This window comes from Anoplopoma fimbria, chromosome 5, assembly GCF_027596085.1.
Source record: "Anoplopoma fimbria isolate UVic2021 breed Golden Eagle Sablefish chromosome 5, Afim_UVic_2022, whole genome shotgun sequence".
Taxonomy (NCBI): Eukaryota; Metazoa; Chordata; class Actinopteri; order Perciformes; family Anoplopomatidae; genus Anoplopoma; species Anoplopoma fimbria.
This window is the reverse complement of record NC_072453.1, coordinates 16530162-16556414: the sequence shown is the minus strand read 5'-3', so window position 1 is coordinate 16556414 and position 26253 is coordinate 16530162. Positions and strand designations below refer to the sequence as shown.

Genomic DNA, 26253 nt, shown 5'->3' with positions numbered 1-26253 from the left:
ATATTAACTTTCGATTGCGTTAATTACCCGGTAATTTAAATCCTGGTATTATATCATCAATATTTTACATAATAAATGCTTAAAATTGACTTTTTCATCATTTTAATCTCAATTCAGTTAAATATACTTCTGGAAAACAGCTGAAATTGATGTTCAAAAGATTTACAACCAATTATTCAATCAATCATCCTATAATAAAAAAATAGGGGATTTTGGATGTTCATTTGAATGTCCTTTTTATGGTCCTTTTGTTATCAACGTCCCACCCTGACATCCTCTTTACGGCCATTAACAAAGCTCTCTTCAAAGCCACAAGACTCCATTGACAAAAACAGTAACATTACCTCGCAGATAACAGGAGTTGCTGGTCTACCGCTGAATCGATCGGTTAGTTAGAATGTATTATTGTGTGACATTGGTGTTTCAAACTGTTAGTTCAGATCCACCAAATTCACATAAGAACACAAACAAACTAGCCGATTGAGGCAGCGGTAAACCAGCAACTCCTGTGCTCTACGAGGTAAAATGACTGTTTTTGTCAATGGAGTCTTGTGGTTTTGAAGAAAGCGTAACCTTGACTATGGATAAGTACCTCATACATCCACTTCAACAAACCCAAACTATCCCATTTAGCAAAATATTAAAGAATTGCTGTTTCCTTACATTAGCAGAGTTTGATCATAAACCCTGTTTCTAAACATTCAGTACGATCACATTCTTCTTCACAGATGCCTCTGCTCTCATTCAAAACCCCGGTTCTCCTGTCTGTCCTCACCTCGGGTCACAGAGGAACTTAGTCTTTTCTCCTTCTTCCCTCCAGATCAGCCACTCCCTGAAGGACGGGTGAACAAACATCCTGGTACCGTCCCTCCTCTTCACCAGGAAGACGGACAGGTTGTCTACACGCTGTTGGAAATCCTCCCAGTCCAGAGTGCCCTGCAGACACAGACGTTTCAATGTTACTTGATATTTATGACTATTATTTATTAGTAAGGAAAAACTTAATTCATTACATGATTTGTATTTGTATGATTGTGGATGCAATATTTTCTATTTATATTGAACAATTTTCCTTGGGATTAAGTTTTATCTCATTTTATATTCAGACTTTTCCAAAGACAAAATTAGTCCAAAGCACTGCACACATTAACTTTGTCACTGATTTAATTATAATAATGTCAATACTCTTCATTTCATCTTGATAGCAGGCTGAAGACCACTATTGCATTTTTTGTCTTCCAGCAGAAAATAAATATAATTTGCATTTATTTGTATTCTTTTAATTAAAAAAAAGAAAAAGCAAAATAATCTTTTCTTAAAAAGTTTATAGCCCCTAAAACTTGTACTACTATATATTTAAATATTGTGTAAATAATGTCTCTATAACATTAAATATTCTTCATGAAATAAGCAATAAACAATCAAGTAAAAAAAAAAAAAATCTGGTTATATTTATTAAGAATTTCCCACTCAAAACTAAGATAAATACCCGAATCAGGAATGAGTTGATTTATCAGATGTGAGTGACAATGACAATTTTTTTTTTTTTTTTTTTTTTTGAGGCAAATATTGCTAAAGGCATGGGATGTCATCTTTTTTTTTTACAGCTGAAACGCTTCAGGGAAGACAAAAAATATATAAATATGTATCACAAAACAAGTAAAACTGTTATAAATTTGGCAGGATATAAGAAAATTAAGAAAAGTAAGTTTTCATGGCCCTTAAGAATACCTGGCTACGTTAAATAAACATTTCATTACATGCTTTGTCATTTTAATTTAATCTATTTATTTATTTAAGCTCAAGAATGGAGTATAACCACAGAAATTTTAATTTAGCTCTTGAATTGAAATGTTGTACTCTGGGAAAAGGTTGACTGTGAAACTGCATCACAACAGCCATTTTTTAATACATAAATCTAATTGAAAGCCTTGATATATTTAACAGTGTCAAGGTTAAAGGTCTTGTACATTTTAAGGATAATTACCTGCAGCGAACCAGAGTTGATGGCCTGATAAATCTGCTCATCGGTCAGCGGATGGAGCGAGGCCACGGCCACGTTGAGCAGAGGAAGCGCCCGCTCGAACGACGACTGCGTGGGGAAGCGCATGTTGCACTGCAGCAGGTAAACCTCCGCCAGGTTGACTGGAACCACCTGAGAGAGAAAAAAACCCTGAATGGTAATGCTGATTTGGTTTTGGCGGCGCTCTACAGAACATGAATAATGCATCGTGTTTGTACAGCGTGTCTACGACTGTTCCATGTGGTTCGAGGAGAATGTGAATTTATCAGTTCTCATTTTCTTATGGGAGTCTGGAAGCACTTCTGAATACATGAAATTAAATGAGCCTGGAGGTGTGAGATAAAATATTTCATTATGAAAAGCACACTTAAACAACAAAAAAAAGGTGTTGGGTTCTGACAGATTTTTAAGAAACTGCTTTAACACAAGGTGTCAGAGTGCAGGTAAAAAAAAAAAAGCCTTTCCAGTGTTGCCTTGGCAAATCATGAGCAGCAGGATATTTATTTTAGAAAAAGGGGTTTTCAAAGCCTCATCTCTTCGCTGTTGCTATGGATGCAGTGAGTAACTCTGTGGGCTTCAACTTGAGTCATGTCTTTTTTAAAGACTATATTTTTAACACATTTGGCAAATTGGCTCCATTAAAAGTGTTCAGAATGAACCATCAGAAGTTCCTGTTTGTAATATGCCCATGCAGGTACACACAACTATTACTGGTTTACTTTGATACTAAAGAGCACTTAAAAATATGATGATTCTCAGGCAAGTTCTCGAATTATAAGAAGCACGATTTCTCTATGATTTCAAAGAAGATTTATGGACATTTATTCCAGATAGATAAAGCTCCTCTGAAAGTGTAAATCACACTGAATATTAAAATCTGTCTATCATATCTGTCAGCTCAGATGTCAGTGAGTTATGATTTAAAAGACATAACAATATAATAAGAAGAAATACATATATAATGTATATTTAATATATATAAATATATAAAAATACAATATCAATCTCGTGCAATCCACTGCACAATACTAAAAATTGATTGATATTTTAGTTATTGTGGAGTTTTTACTTATTTATTATTCTTTACTGTGTTATTACTTATTTACTTATTTATAATACTAGTTTTGATCGTGTTTTTTACTCTGACTTTTGTTTGCACTATCCTCTCTGCTGCTGTAATTTCCCCGCTGCGGGACTAATAAAGGATTATCTTATTTTATTTTATCTTATCTTGTGAATTACGACAATCTGAGGGTTTTAAAGCGCCTCAATTCCCATATTTTCTGTGTATTGCAAACACTGTTGCAGCTCCAACTGCACGACTGTGTTGGTGAGCGGCACAACTCCGTACCTTATAGCTGGAGCTTTTGAGGACAAGGTAGCCCTTCTCGATGAGGTCAAAGGTGAGCTTGAGGTACAGGTAGGAGCCCTGGCTCAGGGCCTTGAGGTGGGCGCTGAGCTTGCCGAAGGTGGTGTTGTCCATCTTGCCGTTGAGCGAGATGTTGTTCTGGATCTCCGGGCTGCTGTGGATGCGGTGCAGGATGTAGCCCTGCAGGTCCTGGTCTATGGCGTCGTTCTCCTCCAGGCCGTCCAGAGAGATGCGGTGGAACGGCAGATCGTTGGCGATCTCCTGAACAGACACGATCATTTCAGTGATAAAGGTGCAAAGACATCTTGATAAGGGAAAATTATTTATATAAAAAGGTCAAAAATAAAGTTTAAAATGCAATGAATAACTAGTCTACATTTATTTCTTCCTCATGGATGAAAGGTTAAGGGTAGCTTATTTACATTTTATTCCAATTGATGCAAAAATAACCCGCTGATAATGTTGATGTAAAATCCTTTTAGCTGCTAGTGGCAACAATAGAAGACACATTTAGTTCCATGCTGACCTTAAAAGAAGCTCTTGACTGACTGTCTGTCCTTTTACCTGTAACGTGGTTCTGACTGTCACCACCAGTTTGAGCCATGGAGGGAACTTGTTGATGGTTTTGGTGAGGAAGGACACGATGGTGTCTCCGTAGTCCGGCTTGTGGAACTCTGCCTCGTTCAGACCGTCTATGAGGATGATGAGGTCCTCCTCAGAGTTGATCTTCCTCTCTGAAATCAAACAGTGCACATTAAAAATAACCTGTATTTTTATACAAATGATGGACTGTGATGAAAAACAATCTTATGCTTGGAGGTTCATTCATTAAGAAAAATAGATTAACAAAAAAGAAATCAAATGTACGTAGTAAGTTAGACCTTCAGGCTAAGCCACACATTCTTACTTCACATCATATTTAAAAACTAATCAACACAGATTTTGTTTAAAATGAAAGCTTGGAACAATCCAACCCGTGAAGCTTTGTCTGGTTTAATAAAAAAATCCGCTCCAGCATCAAGATTAACAACTTTGATCTTGATTATATTGAACACAATGTGCACAAGATGCATCTAATATCATGCTCCAAGGATGCGAGTCAAACAACAAAAAATTGAATGCTGAGGATCTGACGAGGCATCATTTACAAATAACCAAAAACACTGTGTTTGAATGTGAGACAAAATGCTCTTAAATTATTAAAAAATCCAGTTTATTATGAAGAATTCGGACCAACAGAGCAAATCAATCAACAAACTGAAGAGTAGAGCTATAAACCACTGTAGTTTTAGAATTCTTATATAAACATTATCTAGTTAATTCTGTACGATTGTAGAGTTAAATGATTATAAAACTATTATAAATAAATATTCACTAAAAAACATGTATTTTTTAAATGCAATTCAATATTTCTTTACGCAGAGGACTTTCACAAGAAGAGAGAAATATGAAGTTGTCATGCTTTTCTCTTTAAGCTCTGAAAAGCGCACAATTTTGTTGAAAAGTCAGGCCCTGGTATAAAGTCTACTCTGAATATCTTTAATTTAAAACTGCTTTTTTTCCCCCTTTTACACAACATTATACCTGTTTTCTACAATAAATATATTCTGTGACTGCTCCCTGTGTTTTGGGGCATAAACCACCATGACTACATTTGAATTTGGGAAAAACTGAAATGGAAAATCACTTTCAAGTATGATCAATTTTGTTCCCACAAGTGTTGGCGGCTGTGGCCTAGTGGAGAGCAAGGTAGTTCTCCAATCAGAGGGTCGGTGGTTCGATACTCGGCTTCGGCAGTCGATGTGTCCTTGGGCAAGACGCTTAACCCCAAGTTGCTCCTGAAGGCTTGCCATCGGTGTGGACTGGATGTTGCATGAATGTTAGTTAGAGTCTGATGGTGGCACCTTGATGGTAGCCTGTCATCAGTGTGTGAATGGGTGAATGGTATGTAATATACTACTGACTGTAAGTCGCTTTGGATAAAAGCGTCTGCTAAATGACTGTAATGTAATGTAATGTAATGTAATGTTTCACCTTTGTAAAGTGCATCCAGGGGCTCCAGGACCCCCCTCCTGAAGGAGGCCAGAGGGTCCTGGACGCAGGAGCGCAGACTCAGGATGCTCTGGAGGTGCGGCTCCCTCAGCAGCTGCTCCCTGTAGGCGACCAGGTGTGGCGAGCGGCACAGCAGAGCTGCCACATTGTGCACAAACTCAGGCACCAGGCAGGTGTAGGCATTATCTGCCTGGCAGTAGTGATACGCCACCACCTGGGGGCGACAGAGAGTTTGGGAGAAGACAGCAGCACCAGGTCACTCAGAGAATCATAAAGGTGAACACCTCCAGTCCACTTGTGGTAATCCTAAACCATGACCAACCTTTGGGCATTGCAAAAACTGAGGATCAGTGTCCGGGAGCTTTGGGAGTCAGATGACAACACTTTTATAAATAACATTTCCTCCAGAGCACAGACAGTTTTCCCAGCGTCTACTGGAGCTACAAATCATTTGGGATTGAGTCAACTTCATGGTGGATGATTGCAGTATAATGAAACATAATACTTCTCGTTTCACTGTACGGTTTCAGCCATTAATAATTCATCGCTTCCGGCTGCCAAGAGAGACCGAGCCGGAGTTTAGCTCGTGCATGCTCATGTGTTAAATGACTGCAGCACGAAGGAGTCAAGTGTTACACTGTCATATTTCACAGCCCTGTACTTGTACATTGGTTATGATTAAATGAACGAATGTGTCTTTGTGCTGAGATGCAGCGGCATTAGAGGACAGTCGAGGCCAGGAGAGTTTTTCTGGGAGGTCAGTCAACAAAACAAGGTGCGACAAAGCGCTCCTGGCGACTGAGAGATCACAAAGAGTTTGAATTCTTCAGAGGCTCTGGCAGCGATCAGAGGCCAGTGACGAAAAAAGGAAAGACTAATCAAAATGAAATGCAAATTTTTGGTCACAAAGGGATAAAGGTCTTTAAAACAAGAAGGGGGTGAAAAAGGGAACGCGCTCCATTATTAATGCACAGAGTTAACAAGATCTAATAGCCTGGCTGGGAAATGGCTTTCTGCAGGTATAAATATTTCATAAGGCTCCCTGGCAAAGTTGTTTTTTCTTTTTTAAACACATCTGCATAATGCATCAGGCTGGGACCGGGGATGCAGATGGCTAAGCAGCATGGGAGGGGGGACCGAGGTGCGACAGCAGACGGGAGGAGGAAGAGCGGGAAAGAGAGCCGGTTTCACACATCATACAGGTCTACAGAGCAGGCAGGTTAAAGCAAGCTAGACTCTCCAGCTAAGGTGTTTTAAAAGTCAACATTTAACACAAAGAAGAGCGGCACAAAACGGTAAAAACAAAGTCCCAACTTATCTGCAGCTTATTTGAAGTCTACCACCTCGGGTAGAAAACCCTGTGTGAGTCTGTGCTCGTATTTTTGAAAATGCATTTTCAAAAAGAGCTTATCATTGGCTATCCTACCACCTCTGTCTTCACTAATTAAAAAATTAAGACTTAAAAAGGAGCCATTTAAAATTATCTTTGGAGTTTTTTCAATTACAGACGGACTGAGGCCTTGAAAAGTCGCCCTTAACCACGAACACAATAAAATGTACTATGACGCCACATCAGCAATGTTTCCTTTTAACAATCATGCATTCGGTTTAAGTCTATGATAAAGAAAATATGAAATAAAGAACTGACAATACAGTAAAATGCAAATGAGAGCCCTGACAAAGCATTCAGCATTTAAATCTATATTTTTACATTTCACACAGCTTTAAAAGAAAAGAAAAAGAGAAATGGAGGTGTGGGGAGGGGGAAATGTTCTTAAGTGGCTCAGGCTTGTGCACTTATCTTTTCTTTTCGTAATACACAACCAACAATTGAAAGCTGGAAATTGGATATTAAAATCACTACAAGCACACTTATATTTGGAGCAAATGGCTGATAAATAGATTCATTTGCATTGGTAAGAAAAGCCAATGGGAGGAGAAGAAGTAAACTAACCATATCAGAGTGTTCAAGTTCTTTGAGACAAATGTCTTAGATGTGTTTTGTCTGTAGGCTGAAATGTGTGTGCGTGGTCACAGGTGTGTCTGGTACCTGAGACGCCAGCCTCCTCATGGCTTCTTCCTGACGTCGCCTCATCTCGGGGGTCCCGGGACAGCTGCCTCCTCCCAGGGTGCCATGCGTGGGCTGAGGCTGAGTGAGAGGGAGCCCCTCTCCATCTGGACACAAGACAGCACAACGCCATAAGGCTCAGAAACGTGTGAGACATTCAGGTCATCTTTTCGCTCTGTTTTCTCTCAATAAGAAGGTTGAAGTGAGACTATACCACATTTCTAAAAATACTGACATTTTGCGTTCAGGAAAGAATATTCATAAGTGTACCATCTTCACTGATAATTAAAAACACTCTAATCATATGAATAAATGAGTGGATGCCTACGTTTGGGCGAGGCCTGGGGGCTGTCGGAGGCGATCTGTCTCATGCGGGTGCCGTGGCAGCTGAGAGCCACCAGGCGAGAGATGATCGCGGTCTTGCCGAAGCCGATGTTGCCCACCACCGCCACGCCGCGGTTGGTGCTGGCGTTGGGGCTGTTGAGGTGGGCGTCGATCTCCTGGAAGAGCCACTCGCGGCCCGTGAAGACGGAGTCCATGGTGATGCTGGGCACCTCAAACAGAAGGGGTTTGAGGGCGATGTCTTGAGGCCGGTAGGGTGCAAAACGCACTGGTGGGTCAAGGAAACGGAGAATTAGAGGTATAATCCACATTTAATGCATCTGGAGACTGATATCGGACGAGTTACTGTCTGTAAAAAGCTCCTGTATTAACATGATAGTAATACTTGAAAGCATACATTTTGTGCATGATTAACAACATATATGCAAACACATAAACACCAACATATCTATGCATAAACAAGTGACAAGTATCAGTAGTACAAGTATATCTCATGTACAAAAAACATCTTAAGGATTTGTATTGTTTGATTGTGATGTTTAACAACAACAAAATAAGTGTGTTAATGTGGATTTTAAGGTTACAAATATTATGTTTTATTCTAGTTTTTTATTTAATTTAACATTAAAGATAGACATTACAGAAAAAAAGTTACCTAGTGGAAAGCGCTCTTTTCTGAGATTAAATATATAATAATGTGTCAATGATTCATATGTGAAAGAAATATTATTGTGGTTGAGGATTGTGTGAGAAACTTTCTTAAAGCTTTAAAGATATATTGAAGGGCTGGTTGTAAAATGTGCTCTGTGGGTAAAACTTGAGAAATAAAAAGTTTTCACTATAATCTCACTGTAAACTCAAGAAGTTTTAGCTTCAGAACTCAATGGGGATGACTTTTACAATCCAGATTTGTTTGCTTTAAGCTCATTTTATTGCATTTTTTTTGGGTGCAAAAAGCAGAGGGAGTGACTCCTTTAACGACCGTCTGCCGACTGTTGCTTTTACTCAGTAAGGGGAAGTCATTAAACTCAAGTCCTCCAGAGGTTGCGCATCTTTTTCAGCCTGAACATATGGACCATTAAAGACTAATGAGGCCAAAATGAATCTGGTACGAACTTCTGAAGCTGTGTGATGAATTCCGTGTAACATTTAGTCTGTTGCTTCTACGGGGTGTCATCTCCCGGGAGCCGTCTATTAAAAATGATTTGAGAATAAAAACATGCCCTATTCTATCTGGTGTGTTTTTTCTTTAAATGGTAAATCAGCATCTGTTAATTAAGCCTGATTGAGGATGTGAGTTGTGCGTGAATTATCCAAATGCTTTAATGGCAAGAGTGTGTGTGTGTGTGTGTGTGTGTGAAGCTTTGACTTGTGAAGCGCTAGCCAGCAAGCTTGGCCATTGCGAGCATAACGTGCCGCCTGATGCAACAAATAAAAATGAAAGTAACTTACGTGACTGGGATTGCCAGGCATGGCTGTTATTAGCGGAAGCTGCGACGAACAGCAAGCATAAGACATAGAGAGAGAGAGAGACAGAGAGAGAGGGTGAGAGAGAGAGAGTGATGAGAGAGGGGAGAAAGAAAGACAGTGAGGACAGGAATGGGAACTGGCAGCAGTGTGTAGCTCAATGTAAAGACACAAAAACAAAAAGGAAGCAGACAACAGCATCAGCACATCATGATGTCAGAAATATGGGGAACCACCACGGCGGGGTCGATTACTAATTGAAATCCTTTGAATTACATCGAGCGTATTCCTCGGATAGTCTGGAGAAGGTTTCGTACTTTTGGGGGAATCTAATTGGTTCCATCGCACCGTGAAAGATCAATCAATCCCCATGAAAAAATTATTCGACCGTTGGATGGGGAACTCCGACTGCACATCCACAGACTACTGTGTGTGAATAGCAGGCTGCTAAAGGTAGACACATCTCAACAGAAAGCACCTCAGGAAAAGAGGAATCCCAAATGTGGAGCTGTTGCAGAAAGCCTCAGACAAACTGTGTAATCGGATTAACACTTATTATTTATTTTGGTTTCTTTAGGGGGTTCCTAGATCATTTCCCTGGACCTTTTTAAGTGATGATCTAGCTACTATGACAGTCAGTGTGCAGTCTATTGCTATATCTATGAATCATCTCTTAATTGCTTAAAAATGAGGACAAATCATCCTAGAATAATAGAATAAGAAAAACTACGACAGCTTCCAGCCAGCAGTGGCTAATATTTACATTTGAAGGACAAAGTAACTTTAATTATTCAGAGTTTCGGCCACTTAAGTTGCAACCTGCATGTGCTACCATGTGACGAGACACACATAAGTATTCAAAATACTCTTATAAACTACCAAATGAACGGCAACATGACCCTGAACGGAAAAAAAGAGAATTCTAAAATAATAATCCAGGACAACATGATCTTTTTTTGTAGATCATTTGACTTTATCTCTAATTTTCCGCGTGTTTTCCATGAGTGGAAAGGTTTTCCATGAACCCTGCTTTACTGATGATCAGTCTGCAGCCAGTGCAGTAGTTCTTTCCACCCCCTGCAGCACACTAGCGTTAAGCACACTGGGAGTCAGAGCTGTGGGAAATACGCATCATACATTCAGACTGGTCGGATGCGATGGTGAGAGTGCGCAGGATTTTATTGCATGTCGGCATAAATTTCTATACTGTGTGTAGGTACAGCGCTGCAACATACATCAGGGGGCAGGAAAGGGAGGGAGGGAAGGAGGGGTGTGCATTAGAGCTGCATGTCTTCTGTACATGACTCCAGTGTGCTGAGCATGGCTACATAACATAATAACATAATGTTAAAGCAAGGCCCAGGAATGCTTATTATCAACTGTGAGTGAAAAGAAACGTGACGATTATGCTAAAGGATATTATAACTTATGCAAACACCAAAAAGTACAAACAGTAAAACCAGGAAGTGGAAGTGAAAAGCTTGTTTTATACTGAGTGCATGACCAGCACTGTCTTTTACTGCACTAAGCTCTGTGCCGGCTGCAGCCCAATTTAATAAAAAGACATTTCTTCCATATTCCCCAGATTATTTTAGTGCTAACTCAACACACACACACACACACACACACACACACACACACACACACACACACACACACACACACACACACACACACACACACACACACACACACACACACACACACACACACACACACACACACACACACACACAGTCAGTCTCAGAGACTCAAAGAGGCAGAAGGCGACTACTCCACTCCGTCTATAATTCACAAACTGATGCAATATTCTTCCAGTTGGGTGTCAGGATTGACCTGATGCAACACTTGTCATGGGAAATGCAAAAAACCAAAAACCAACCCATCACTGTCATTTAGAACACCGAAGGCCACAGAAGTAAGAGGCTAAATACCCACTGCTACTCTGTTTTAAGTGCTTGCTAATCCAATTATGGTGGAGGGTGACTGAATGCCAAACGTGACTGTAAAGCTCCTCTCCGTCCCTGTGGAATTACTAAACACACCCTCGCAATAATCGGCCCCGATCCTCCAAATGGCGGTAACGATTACACCGCTTTGTGAGCACTAAGTCGTGCAGCCACTACTGCTCCTCTGTGTCAGGTCTTCAACGAAAAAACATGGCAGCCATGTTGTGAAACGTGGGGCTGAGGGAGTTGTTTTCCAGGAAGGTGAAAGCAAGTGTGTGTGTGTGTGTGTGTGTGTGTGTGTGTGTGTGTGTGTGTGTGTGTGTGTGTGTGTGTGTGTGTGTGTGTGTGTGTGTGTGTGGTAGACGGATGGATGGCAGTCGCTCATAATCCTGCCCATAGCACTCCCCCCCTCAGGCGAAGTTAAGCGAGGTATCACTCCACCGCCCCTCGTCTACCACCAACCCTCGATTGGCCAGACGGAGCGAGAGTCCCAGACGTTTTAATTATTCATCCAGGTGAGGATGACTCACGGTGGCTGAGCAGCCTTCGGGAAGGAGGGAGAGGAGGAGGAGGAGGAGGAGGAGAGGAGAGTTGGCACAGAGGTGGAGGAAGAGAGGAGATGATGGGGAGGAGGAAGAGGGAGACAAGCAGTTTAGACGCTCTGCTCGTTGTGAAGAGTCTCGGGGAGCGTGGCGACGGCTGATCTCAGGTCAAGTGACTTTTCTTATGGCTGATGTGGGAGTCAGTGCATGTGTGAGTTTGCTGTCTGGTTTTTCAGACATACAGTTAAAATTCCGGTCATTCCCTGCAACAGTGAAGAGGTTCTTACATAATTTTTTGTTTAAAAAAAAAAGAAAAATCTTATGTAATTTGCTCAGTCGTGGCCGCATGATAAACCTGGATGAAGATAATGTGTTTTCTACGGGAAATGTGTTCTAATCTTCCTTATGGAGGCATTTAACACGGACCGTCTCCTTGCTGGCACACTATTGACTGACTTAACTTTACATCTTACAGCCAAGCAACAAGGAAAAAAGCATGTCAGTATGTTATATATAATATAAAGCCCTAAAAGTATCAGACTTAATAAATATTGCATCTATAATTGAAGATCGTTTAAATTAAAATGTATTCATCAGATTGCAGGAAACAGATTAAAGCAGAGGTGTCAGACAAAAAGAAAAACAGCAGATAGAAGTCAGATAATCATCTGAAAACTCGGCAGTTGACGTGTTGCAAACATGTTCATGCACAGTCATCAGATCTAGACTAGTTATCCCACTACGTTGGCTAAGTCAGCAATAGGGGCAACCTTCAGTTTGTGTTTGCTGTAAATAAATGTTAATTATAAACGGTAACGTAATTCTAAATAATGTGGATCTTCAACTATTTCTTTCAACTGATGACCATTATTCAGTTTTTTTCCCATGAAAAGATATACCAATAATATGCAAGTCTAAACTTTCTGTCTTTGCTATCCTGTCTGTGTCTGTTTCCTCCTTTAGATGCAAAATAAATCTTTTAAAAAACAGTCTTTCTTTCTAAAAGAGGCTACGGAATTTTCTATAAAAGCTGGACACTGTATTCTTCCACAACCTTTACACAAATAAGAGTTAATAGTGCATTTGTTGGGGGACTATTTTGAGCCGCGGATTAATACACATTCAGAGCTCTAGTGAGGATTCACAGCAGCAGGATGTTGTATGTGGGATGGACTGAAAATAAACTACAGTGCCAAGGTTCATCGACAACAACGAAGGTCTATGGCACAGAGGAAGCATTTATATCAAGCTTTGGATCGACTCAGACAACGTTGGATCAATTCAATTTACTTTTGGTACTTTTATGGGATTCGTTGACAAGGAGAAACATATCAACAGCTTTACCCTTTTAAATGTCTGACCAATTACAGTGCTCACCTGTATATTTAGGTTGCATCCCCTGTCAGCGAGTATATATGGGAGTAATAAAACCCCTCTGCAGTTGAAAATATTTGTTTGTCAGCTACTTCATCAGCTAACACAGAGCCTATTTTGTGTAAGCGAGCAGAGGCAGAAATACAGCGAGGGAGGGTGCAGAGAGCGACAAAGATAAAAAGAGAGAGAGAGTGAAGATAAACGAGGGAGAGAATGTGTGTGCAGTGAACAGTTATGTGAGTGAGTTTGCGGTGAATAGATAAGGTGGGTGGTAAATCTTAGAGGTAGGCAGGCAGGAGCACAAGAAGGTCCATTACAGTCTGACTCACTCTCCTCAAAACAGCAGCACAGCTCTGGGCCCCCGATGGCCGCCCGGCATCAAAAGAAGCCAACAAAAAGTACAACAACAGGAGAGAGAGAGAGAGAGAGAGAGAGAGAGAGAGACAGAGAGAGAGAGAGAGAGCTGCATCTGTCAGCTGGTTACTACCTGACCGACACATAACCAGCAGTCTGCGTCTCCTCTAGTTCATCCTTAACTCCGCATCCAGCAGCGACTGGAGCTCAAAAACCAACGAGCCTCTTTCTGTGACGCACCGTGTGTTAAAACGTCTGTGCTTTCTGATGCACGAGGCTACTAATGATGTTTTAAATGCAGGTAGTTAACGGGCAATTATTGTGCATTTTTTCATATGAAAAGCTATTCAACCATTCAACAATCTGTCAGCTATTTTCTCGTTTGTTTGTTTGGTCGATCATCTACTCGTTTCGGTCATCCTCTAATTGCAAGATCGGAGGATTCCATCACCGGCTCAACTACTTGAAGTGTCTTTATGCAAGATACAGAACCCCCAAAATTCAATTTCTGTGCCATCGGTGTGTTAATGTTCATTAGTTTAGATCCTGATGGGCAGGTGGCAGCTTGCCCATCAGGATGAATGATAGCCTCCTCCATCAGTGTCTGAATGTGTGTGTGTGTGTGTGTGTGTGTGTGTGTGTGTGTGTGTGTGTGTGTGTGTGTGTGTGTGTGTGTGTGTGTGTGTGTGTGTGTGTGTGTGTGTGTGTGTGTGTGTGTGTGTGTGTGTGAATGTTTACATTTGAGTGGTCGCAAGACTAGAAAGGTGCGATATAAATGTAAGTCTATTTACCATAAATGATCTTGGAAATCAGCACATTACATTACATAATATTGTAATGTGTGAAACTGCTGAGGAAAAAAAAGAAAGGCCATGGGATCACCTCTGCCAGTACGGATCATCCTCTGGGAATCATGACAATGAGGGTTTTATGTTTATCCCATATGTCATATAGTCATTTATTTATTGATTACATGTTTATAAGGTAATGAAACTGACAGCTTCCCTGTTTATTGAATTTTATGGACCGTTTCAAAATACAGGACAGCTGTTTCAAACGAGGTTTCAACCACAGCTGCTTGTAGGTTCTCTGTCTCCATCACTTAGAGCCATGACTGTTTCTTCGTTGTTTGAGCAGACGACATGAGGTAGCCTGTTTTGTGCATCTCATTTGCTCGTTTACGTCAGTTTGTCAGGAGCTCCGAGGAGCAGTGAGTTTTTTTCCCCCTTGTCATGATTTCAATGTGCACGCAGCATCAGCCGGAAGCAAACAGGTTACCTCAAGGCAAAGTTCAAAATGAGTATTTCCATATGTGAACAAAATGAACACTGTAAGGGGACTTCTTCACTACTATTGTGCAGTATATAAACAGCCTTTGTAAAGGAATGATGCTGTCCAAAGCTTTTTGATGCTTATAGGTGGTTGATCACATATATGTTTTGATCTGGTGGCGTGAGTAGGCAAAAGGTCAGGAGAGGTCATATAAACATGAATCATCCTGTGGGGACCTTTAATATTCAATCTGGACACTTTGCTCCAGAACAAAGTGTTGACAGACATTGCCCTATTAGGCTTTTTTCACAAATCAGATCAGTGAATTTGACAACTTCAATCAAGTGACAAACAAATCCTTCATTCAGTGATTCACTACCGAGACTCAAATTTCAGGTATAAAGGAATTTGTCCACAAATGATCTTCAGGGGGGGAAAAAAACCCTCATGTTCTTCAATTCATCACTCCCATCTGTCTGGTTCTCTGCCTCTCCTGGTGAAACTGCAGGAGCCGTGCTCTCAGGGAGGCTCTGACGCTGATCCGAGGAGGCAGAACGCATGCTAGGACGCAGTCGATCGGCTTGTAAACACACTTGGTTGCCCTTAGAGGAGGGAGGCTTGGACAAGTGGCTCTGGCAGTAACAGTGAGGCTTCGAGAGGAGCTAGCTTGTCTTTCGCTTCTCTAAGTCCATCCCTCTCTCCCTTCCTAACCTCTTCCACATCTGTCCGTGGCCAGCTGCCTCGGGTGGGGTGGGGTGGGGTGGTGGAATCGCAGCTCAGCTCAGCCGAGCGCACTCTCAGCTAAGTGGGGTCTTAACAGGTGTTTAAAACACACGGGGACGCATATTTGTATTCGCTTGGATGGCAGAGGGGTTGCCATTACGGTGCTCATTACTGGTTAAGTGACTGAGGACGAAGGGGCGAGGGGACACATAACGTTGTGACACAAGCCATTTGGACATGTGGGGAGACGGCTGAGGGAGATTTGCTCGATGATGCTAGACTTGGCACACTGACTGTGAATGTTAAGCACTGAGACAAATTTCAGCTTAGTGGTGACACAACCTGACAAAATGCTCTTCATGTCTGCTCTTCGCTCACACACAAACAATCTGCAGTGTCCACCGCAAAACAGCCCCGCAGCATCACTGCTCCGATGTGGCAGCGAAGCTATGCATATAGACATTTCCATATGAAAGGCACCGCAAATAAACCCTCACTGACGTTTTCATATGAATTTTCAAAAATAGCTCGCTTGTCATGCGGCTCCGTCTTGCAATGCTCAGCTGCTTTGAGTTGGCTGTTTGTGGATGAATAACAGAATAGTGTCCTATTGTACGCCCCTGCACTGTGTCTGTGGTGAAGCAAATGGCTAATCACAGCTCATCCTGAAACAAAACAGCATTGTTTTAAAGTGAAAGTAAAAAGTAAATGATAGTTGAATGCATGCAAACGCCTGCACATATGTTCATAATGCAGTTCTTACAGCATTTACAGTGCAGGGTCTTTTGTGCCTTGCAGCAAACTCCTTTTTGTTTATTTGAAATCCTTATTAAAGGCGTCATCGGTGCAGGTTTCAGGTGACGGATACACAGAGGGTTTGTGTTTGTGTGGTTGTCTTTATATCTCTTGCTTACCTCTCAGGTCCTGCCCGGAGCGACCCGGCCCGCAGGTGGTGCTCTGTCTGGGCATGCGCAGCGATGTGCGTAACGGAGTGTGTCTCTGCTCATCCAGGTACGCCAGGTCCTCCAGGTGGGCTGAGCTGGTAGCTGTTGTTGTGTGTACAAGCGGGTGACAGAGAGAGAGAGGGAAAAGACAAAAGATACTATTGTCAGCATGTGTATGAACATTAAGGACAAAAACAAACCTTTGACATACAGATGTAGAGGAGAAGTGGATGATGCCAGTGTCTTGAGGCAGTTGTTAGGCTCCCAATCTCATACTTGTAACTCCTACAGGGAATATCCAGACCCACGCGGTTCTGTCCCAAAAAAACACCCTCTCGGTGTCTGTCACGCGGCATGGAGGCAGATGCCATCCGGCCCCTCTCAGGATTAATTAGCTCAGCAGACAAATGTCTTATTCATGGAGTGAGCGCCGTCTGACACTGGCTGCTGATTGTTTCGCACCACGCTGTGTCTTCAGGGCCAACGCTTGAAATCAGTGAATGTTTCGTGATGTGAATGATTAGAACTAGAAACTCGGAACAATAAAATCCAGGAGAGATTATGGGACTCGGGTTGATGGGTTGCTTACAGACGAGGACCAAGTAGCAAGTTCGTTTCATTCAGAGAAGACACAATGGACAGAGCAGTTTGTTTGTCCATTTAAAATAACCCAAAAAGTGCTCCAACAGGAAATCTGGTTAGAATAAACTCTAATGCAGAGATAATGGAAAAGCTGCAGAGACCACAATAGAGGGCAGAATATTAAATTAGACTTGTTTGGAACCTTTAAAGGTGCTAAATTCGATATTCAGAGCCTCGTTATAGCATCAAACAACTAAGTTTATGTGAAGATAAAGTGGAGTAATGTTTATCTGAGCAGAGAATGCTCTCCCAGTGTGTGGCCCACAGGCTAGCTTATCAGGTAAACGCTGTTCGCGCTGTTAGCACCGTTAGCTTCTAGCCGCAGGCCCAGCCGTCGCTATGTTGAGAGCCTATGTGGAGCCGATTCCTCAATATGCTCTGAATTTGGAACATAGCACCTTTAAAGTCTCTGTTTGGCTTCAATTGTATTTTAATATAATTTTAGTTATTTCAACTTGGGTCTGAATTTTGTAGCGTTTATATCAGTTATGAAAATATTGTACTGAGATTTGGGAACATGACAATAAAGTCAGATAAAGATAGGAACAATATTGGTAAAATGATTAAACAGGTCGTAAACATGCAAACAGTTGAACCAGATAATATGAACTACTTTATTAGTAGGTAAAACCGAATGCACCTGATAGTTCGGTAATAATCCCTCACAGCACTGGAAACCAGGAAGTGGATGTGTCAACTGTGATGGACAGTTTTGGGTGACAATTGTTCCTGTATGTTTGTTTGAAACCCATCTAATCATATGACTGCTTGTGCTTCTTATCCCATCTGAAATCAGCAATTAACCTGGAGAACAACGTTACCATGAGCGATAGAACTGAAAGAAATCCACGTTATTCAATGATAATATAGATTTTCTTCTTTTTTTTTTAACTATACCTGAAATACTCTGCAGTCCTGACATCCCAAGTCAAATTCAAAGCATCAGTGTGACTGTCACCTTCTGTCTCTCTCGCTCTCTCTCTCCAGTCACAGGCAAGGCTCAGTAATCCCTCCAGGTCTGTGAGTCCACCACCTCTCAGCAGCACCTCAACACTGATCCTGTCCTTCATTTAAAGACTGGTTTCTGTGCGGCTGTAGTAAAAGCTCAGCGATGTCCTGAGCGTGTGCATGGTTCTCTGTGCGTGTCTGACACACTGCTTGACTCAAAAATGAGCCACATAGGTTTCCCAAAATGGAGGGAAAATGGCAGCTGGGAATGCTGGAGGCTTGGCCCTGATGGGAATGTGGGGTGCCGGTCATCTAACTGGGCTAAAAGCGGAGACAGTGGAGGCATTAGTCTGCTGCTGAACCCAGGAAGAATGACTCAGGGCCTCAAGGCTCCTTATTCTCCCTCTCTTTCACCTGTGTTTGAATGTGAGGAATCAAATCTGTGTGCTCATCACCTCTATCTGCAATGCAGCAGGCTGCTGGGGAATCGCGTTCACAGGTCCTGTGCCAATGCGCTACGACTGCACACATAGTGAAAGGAAATAAAGTGGCAGGAAAAACACAGTATGGAAGAGGGAGAGTAAGGAAAAAGAAAAGTGGGGAAAAAGTCTAACTGTGCAGCTTTGGGCGATGACAGCCACATCAGACACTTCCTGTTTCAAAGAGTGACTGATAGCGTGAACGCATGCGTGCACACGTACACACTCTGGGCTGCCGTCCAGAGCCGGACGCACTATCAGCCGACGAGTCATCTCAGATATGAGGTGGCTCTAAAACGCCGCCTCGCCATTCTCCTCTCGTCTCCCCGAGTGATGACTTGGGACGATAAATAATGGAGGTCCTGCTACTTAAACAACAATATTTCCGGGGTATTACACAGAGAATATAAGCAGCGGTGGGGTAATCAGTGAAAAAATGGCAGAAAAGGAAATCAATGACACTTGTCCGCCCACCAAATTGAAAAATGTTATCTCTCGGGTGAGCTGTTATCTCAATTTAGTGAATTTAGAGACTATAGAGTGAGTTCACTGAATAATCTAACAGGGTCTTTTATACCTCTTTAGTCTTTGCATGAGTAGGGATCCCACAATCTCCAGGCAATTATATGGATTCTCCAACAAGGCAATTTTAAAGGGTCAGTTCACCCAAATTAACTTTAAAAAAAACCTGTTGTTTGGTGTTATTTGCTGAGGTTTTGATGCATCAGCGTCTGAGATTTGTGCCTCAATACCAATACTATGGAGGGACACCAGACACCCGCACTGCCATGTGACGTCACATTCACCCCCAAACCTCGACATATAAAATACAGCAGTAAATAGGTGGTTGAGGGTGAGTGTGTCAGGGTTCAAATGCATTTTTTAAATTTGTGAAGGGGGTGTGTTCAAGCTTAGAAGGGGAAACTCTCTTTGCTCTTTAACCAGGCTGTTTCACAAAAGATAGTTGCATTATGGGAAATGTAGGACCCATCATTTTAGTAGCTTGAGCCATATTTGGGACTACAAGTCTACAAGGGATCCAGGTGCACTTGACCCCAAAGTCCAGTTTGATTGATTGGTGTGAAAACTGCGTACCTAGGCACGTTTCGAGTACGGTTCATGGGCGTTTCCATTTGAGGAACGATCAATTCATCAGCTTCTCACATCAGTAATGTTGTTCCGCACACAAGTACAATTGCATCGATATCTATGTGACATTCATTTATGTTGTCGCTGCAGTGTAGAAAAGCGCGTCAAAACACGAGATCCCTAAACCCATACATGGACTTGACCTTTCTATTTATGATTTATTTTTTGGGAAACAATGTAAAGAACAGGCCTCTAGTCTGCCTTCTTGCTTTATAATGGCCCTGCAGTTCAGAGGATGGATGTCGGTGGGTGCTGCGCTCATATGCAGATTTCAGAGGAGTGCAACGCCGTCGAGAAACTCCTTTGCAACTCTACTTGCCGACAACTACTCGCTCACACATAAACCGTTCTCAAGACATCTTTTCAAGGTCACTAAGGCCGTTGTGAGAAAACTGTGCCCGGGTACGGGACACAGTGATCGCACTGATCAAACACTGAACTTCAAATGTACTCCAATCCGGGCCCTGGTCCCAGATTTGTGAAAACGAACTGTTCCAAAACACGGAAGCGGACTGCTATTTAACGTGAGTATCAGTCTGTGAGTGGGGGTGCAAAGGCATTTCTAAACAGGACTTCGGATCTGGAGATTGTGGCACTTTTCTACACTGCAGCGACAACATAAACGAGGTCACGTAGGAGATGACGCAACTGTACTCGGGTACGGAACAACATCACTGATGTGAAAGCTGAGCGGCGGGGGAGTGGAGGACCATCGTACTTGGGGACGGGACGAATCAATCGGACCTGAAATGAAAACGCCTCTTTTTAAAACCTTTTTTTTTTTTAAATCTCATCTCACGAGGATATTAGTTATGAGGAAATAGTAATGGTTTCCTCACGTATAATTCTTCACTGAATGAAAACTCAAAAAACGAATTAAACTCTTGATGGGCTCATTTATAAACTCTCTCAAACGAGCACCAGAGAAACAGGAATACTCTTTCTCTTGGTTCCTCTTTCCTCCATATCCATCTTTAAGCTCTACCAACGCACTGCCTTCATTAGGTAATAGAGTAGCCACCTTCCTCCTCGTTTTTCCCTTTCCCAGTCGCCTTCTGCTCTCTCTCCCTCGCTCTCTCTCTCTCCCCACACATCAAAGCCGGTCTCTCTCTGTCACTCTGGGGGATAGAAACGGTTAATGCCTTGGGCTTTGATGTTCCACTGCTGTGTGAGCCCGGCCAATCCTCAGCCTGCGCTCGCCTCCCATCCCTACATCATCTAATAACTCTTTGTGGAGGAGAGAGTGAGAGGGAGAGAGAGTGAGAGAGAGAGAGATTACGAAACTCTACTTTCACTCCTCTTCCACATTTATCCATCGTTTCAATACAGGATTCCAGTTCATAACAAATGCCTTCAGAAAACATCAACATGTCTTTTTTTCCCCTCTCTTTCTCGCTGCCTCTCTCTTTATCTCTCTTTCTCTTTTTTTTTGTGCATCATCTGCAGCTTATAGTACGTCTTTAAAGCGGTCCTCCAGCTGCTTTTGAAGCTCTGGGTATTGAGGGGCGGAGATGAGATCGAGGGTGAATCTCTAAATCGCTTCGCTGCCAGACAGCAGTGTCAAACAACGGAACATGACCGGCATAAAGAGAGAGGTCGAAGCCGCAGCGACAGGCACATCGCAGTGTTTAGTGGAATACATGTCCGCGGTACGTGCACAGCACACGTTCCTGCCAGGCGAGGAGTGGGTGAAGAGCATAGCAGAGCTCATCGTCTGTATCAGCCTCTCTCATGTTGAGAACAATAACACAATCAGGCCCATTAGGACTGCCTCAGTGTTATGAAACTAATGTATTTACTGATACTTTTTGGGAGCCTGCGATGAGAAACACACATCAATGAGACCTCTGGCAGCAACACAAATGCCTGTTTTTTCTCATGTGATATTCTCACAGCCGCAGTATGTTCTCCTTCTGAAGATGTTTTTTCCCAGACTGCATTATTCTGCTCTGTGGTTTCGATTCACACCGCGGGGTTGTTAGAGAAAATACCACCATGGATTTGCAGCTGTATTCGAAATTTCAACATAAACCCCCCTTGAAATTCGAGAACAATAGTTGTTTCCTCCCTAGATAATTAAAACATGTCGTAAAAGTGACAACAGACTGAAAGTTTTAAGCTGCTTTATCCCAGATATTCAGGAAGAATGTGGTCTGTTAACAGAATACCCGACGCCTATATGAGCAAATTCAATCTTTTGCTCCTGAAATGCAGGATGACATCCCAATAATTGACAAAACTGTGTGAAAATCATGGCTAAAATCTGAATGAGTTGCATAATAGAGCTGCTAATGGAGAGGCAAAGTCCCCTCTCCTTCCGGTGTTGTATTGGAAAAAATATGCACGATAGTCAACGGCGAGAGACAAATCACGTTTTGATCCTGTTTGAGTTATGCCATGTGATGTTTGTTCATTTAAAAGATCATTTTGCACGCTAAGAAAAGTTGCAGTTTGTTGTAAGTTTCTTGTGGCATCATTATATCTCGTCTTGCACAATATTCGCCACCAACACCAAGATGGCTGTTATCTTGACTTGCTAGAAAGCTAGTTAACTTGGCTATGTTCCAAGCACAAATGTAACGTTATCATACCTGATTCAGAGACTATTTCTATCAGCCCGGAAGTGAAAGAACGAGCAAAACCCGTTGTTGGTATGAGTAACATTATATCATTGTAGCTCCAAAAAGCCGCTTCTTACGCTACTTATGGGTGTGTAGTCTTTCTAATAAAGTCTTATACAGTCTTTAACAGTTTTAACAACAAAATGAGACTTTCCTGACAAATGATCTTAGAATTGACAAACATATGTGTAAATCATGGCACAATTCAAACGGGATCAAAAAAATGATTTGTCTCTTGACATTTACTCCCATGCATATTTTCTTCTGAAAATAAAGGTCACATAGTGATTCTGCAGAAAATGCGTCTCTCTTACAATGAGGGACAAGGATACGTGAAGGATTCTTAAAAGTAGTATTATTTTGTAAGCTAAGTAGGAGGCAAAAAAAAAAAAAAAGGTCTTAAGATTTAATGTCATACAGACCACCCTTCAAAAGCCACCATAAGGTTTTGACTTCAAAATATCAATCCCTTCCTCTACTTTTGTTGCTTTTTTACATTTTTTTACGGGCTGCACGGTGGTGTAGTGGTTAGCACTGTCGCCTCACAGCAAGAGGGGCCTGGGTTCAATTCCCGGGCTAGACAACCTTCTGTGTGGAGTTTGCATGTTCTCCCCGTGTCAGCGTGGGTTCTCTCCGGGTTCTCCGGCTTCCTCCCACAGTCCAAAGACATGCAGCTTAGGTTAATTGATGACTCTGAAATTGCCCGTAGGTGTGGATGTGAGTGTGAATGGTTGTCTGTCTCTATATGTCAGCCCTGCGACCTGTCCAGGGTGTACCCTGCCTTCGCCCATTGACAGCTGGGATCGGCTCCAGCACCCCCGCGACCCTTAACTGGATAAGCTGTTACGGAAGATGGATGGAAAAAGGATCACAGCTCATCTCAGGAGGAAACAAGCAAGGAAAGGAAGCTTTTCAGGAGTGAAGAAGGGGAGCATTAAAGGAGTCAGAAATATAAAAGGGACTAAGAAGCAACAGTTCAATCCAATTTTGCCAGATAACCCTTGCAGAATTGGTATACTGCATGTCCATGCACTTATACATGACCTTATTTCTTTGGCACTTTTTCATAGGAGAAGGGAAGGAAAGAGGAAGGGACTCACCAGCCACAGAGTTAGGGCGGGGCATGAGGTACAGAGGGATGGAGTGGGCGGAGTGGGAGGACATGCTCTCCAGGTTTCGCTCGGGGATTTTGTTGAGGCTGTAGGTGGAGGCGGTCATGTTTTCATCCACCCTGTACAGGAACGAGTCCATGCCTGATTTCTGGGACTGCCACAGTTTCAGGTTTCCCCGGGAGCCCTCGCCGTATTTGCCGCCTCGCTCCATGTTCTCCGAGTAGCTGGTCAACGTGGCTGCAACAGAACAACGACGTCGTCAGGGCCGATATGTTGCATATGAAGCTACGACTGTTAGATAAGTTCTCATACTTCCAACCTCTGCTTTTACACGTATCTACAGCTCTGAATCACCTAACATGCTCCCATCACACTGCAGGTGTTCTCCATTGTTGAAAGTAAACACCTGTTTGGAAATCAGTGCTTCAGAGAGCGTTCCATCTCACCTGCTTTATTGCTGACAATGCAAGAATGCCGCAGTTCCTGTCAACCTTACATGCACACCTGGATAGTCTTCCTGTAGCGGTACGGACTGGTTGTGACTTTTCATGACCCCCAGTTTGACTGGAAACTGACCACCGTTACTGGTGAAGTCAGGTACGGTTTGTGGTTTGGAAAAAGCATTTCAGATTACCATATTTTAAGGCGCAATGGAGAAAAGAATGAGTCATTTTGGGAGCCAAGCTTTAACCTCAGGCATGTTCCCACTGACTGTCACAAGTCATAACTGTCGGGTGTACCAGACTTTGAAGCTTCCTGTCTCATCAGGTTAAGTTGACTACTTCTGTTCTTTCTGTACTTTTTGGGGGGTTAAATCCAATTTAATCCAATTCAAGACTTTTGGTTTCTAGCTTTACCTTATCTGCTTGAAATAAGGTAAACTTGAAATCTAAAAAATGAAAGCTTTCCACAAAATAAATGAATGTTCTTAATATACAGTCATGCCCATATGTACATTAAAAAAAGGGTTATTGGATGTTGTAATTCTTCAGAAAGAAATCCCTTCTTGAAACAAAGAAGTAAAATATAAAATAATGCAATGTTCTATCCTTTGAGGACTCCATTCTTTGTGAATGTGTGTGCAGATCTCACCGATAATCCCGCTGTCCCTGCTCTCCAGGGTGGAGGTGGGACTGGTGACGGAGCCGTAGGCGCAGTCCCTGTTGCCGGCCTGGCCAGGCATAGCAGGGGGAGGGTGGAGCAGGGGCTGCCTGCAGGGGGTGAGGCAGTGCTGCTGGTCAGGGTGGAGCACGGGCTGATCCTCTGGTTCTGGCCCTTTAAACACACACATACACACGTTCCTTTTAAAAGCTTGGTTTGGTTCCAATAACTCAATTAGAACACAATAGGTATAAAAGGCAAAGTACAATGTTTGAACTTTTAACATCGGAGTCTCATTCAGAGCAAAATGTCACTTCAATATTGTGGTTTTTAAAAGCTCAGACCCCCCGCTGCCTCCATGTAGTCAGTCCTTCAAAGGATTTTCTTTCCCACAAGCATAACAAATAATAATGTGTAGCTTTTAGAGAGCTTCACAAATCACAAATTACACACAAAGCAGGCACTACACACCCAAACTATATTTACACGAACAAAAAACAATTTTTTTCTCCAATAATTGTAATAAATAGCACCTGTAAGACCCAAAAAACACTTTACAAATGTACTTTTCAACACAGTTTACAGCAGCTGAGGAGTATGGAACGAAAAAAAACCAGAAAAACATTTGACACACAACAGGGATGTGAGCTGCAACATCTTAAATGCAGGAAATCAGTAATTTCCCCATTTTAGAAACTAACGGGAGTGGCATTTCCAAAATCAGATTCAGCACAGTCCCATGGCACATGTGAGGTTGTACACTGTAGTTCTTCTGAAAGTTTATATCACTTCAAATGGATATTATTATTTGGATAGAGCTCAATAATATGCAGGATTTGTTGGAAATGATTTTGTCCAGAGGAGAACATATCCTCCCCTCATTGACAGACCCATTGTCATGCACATTTCCCTCTTCATTGCCATGGTGACAATACAGTTAAACATTAAAATGCTTTACTGAAATAAATCACTGAATATGCATTCTTCCCATCCTTGCATTGTATTGCAACCTGACATAACCCTCTTCTGCGTCGGCTCAGGTTTGGAGACAAGAGACCACGGGGGACAACAAAAAAACCACTCTGCTGCGTCTGATCTGCTGCTGCAAACACCCACGGACGCACTCTCACACAAACATCTATACAGAAATACATGCATGCAGCATCCACGGAAGTGCAGAGGCGCAAGTGCAACCAGGTTGCCAAGCGATTACGTATGTGTATCAGACACCGAAACACATGGAGGGCTCTCCTTAACGGTGCTGCTGATGAGTTCAGGCCAACGCTGGGGTGAACACGGAGAGAACGGGAGGGCTGAAGTGGTGCTCAAGGCTAAATGTAGTCTAGTTTAATCTGCAGGAGGAAGACTGAAGGGACACACTAAGCTAATACACGCGCCCACGCACAAATACACTCGGGAGTAAGGCTGCAACTAGCGATTATTTTCATGCATTGATCCGTCAATTATGTGATGACAGGCTTCTCAGGCAGTTGCTCAGAAGATAAATCGCGAGGGTCAATTGATTGAAGAGTTGGTGGTTTGATCCTTTGGTCTACATGTGAAAAGGGCCAATTCTGTGTGTGTGAATGTAGAGTTCTTTGGTATAACAACTGCTACATTAATGCGGTCTATTTACTGTTATTTATTAGATTCATTCTGATGAATATATTAATCATTTTGTCTTCGACTTATTTATTTTGTTTGACCAACAGTTCAAAACCC

The 26253-nt window shown here is 42.3% G+C and overlaps 1 protein-coding gene across 1 annotated transcript in view; it reads right to left on the bottom strand.

Annotated features, from left to right (window-relative positions):
* Nucleotides 1-26253, bottom strand: part of tanc2b (tetratricopeptide repeat, ankyrin repeat and coiled-coil containing 2b) — a 42901-nt gene that overhangs the window by 13536 nt on the left and 3112 nt on the right. Inside the window, 11 exon segments of the mRNA XM_054598990.1 lie at nt 776-936; nt 1988-2155; nt 3375-3653; nt 3957-4126; nt 5427-5658; nt 7495-7619; nt 7841-8122; nt 16450-16581; nt 23419-23667; nt 24523-24621; nt 24624-24705. Coding sequence (XP_054454965.1) covers nt 776-936; nt 1988-2155; nt 3375-3653; nt 3957-4126; nt 5427-5658; nt 7495-7619; nt 7841-8122; nt 16450-16581; nt 23419-23667; nt 24523-24621; nt 24624-24705 — 1979 coding nt within the window.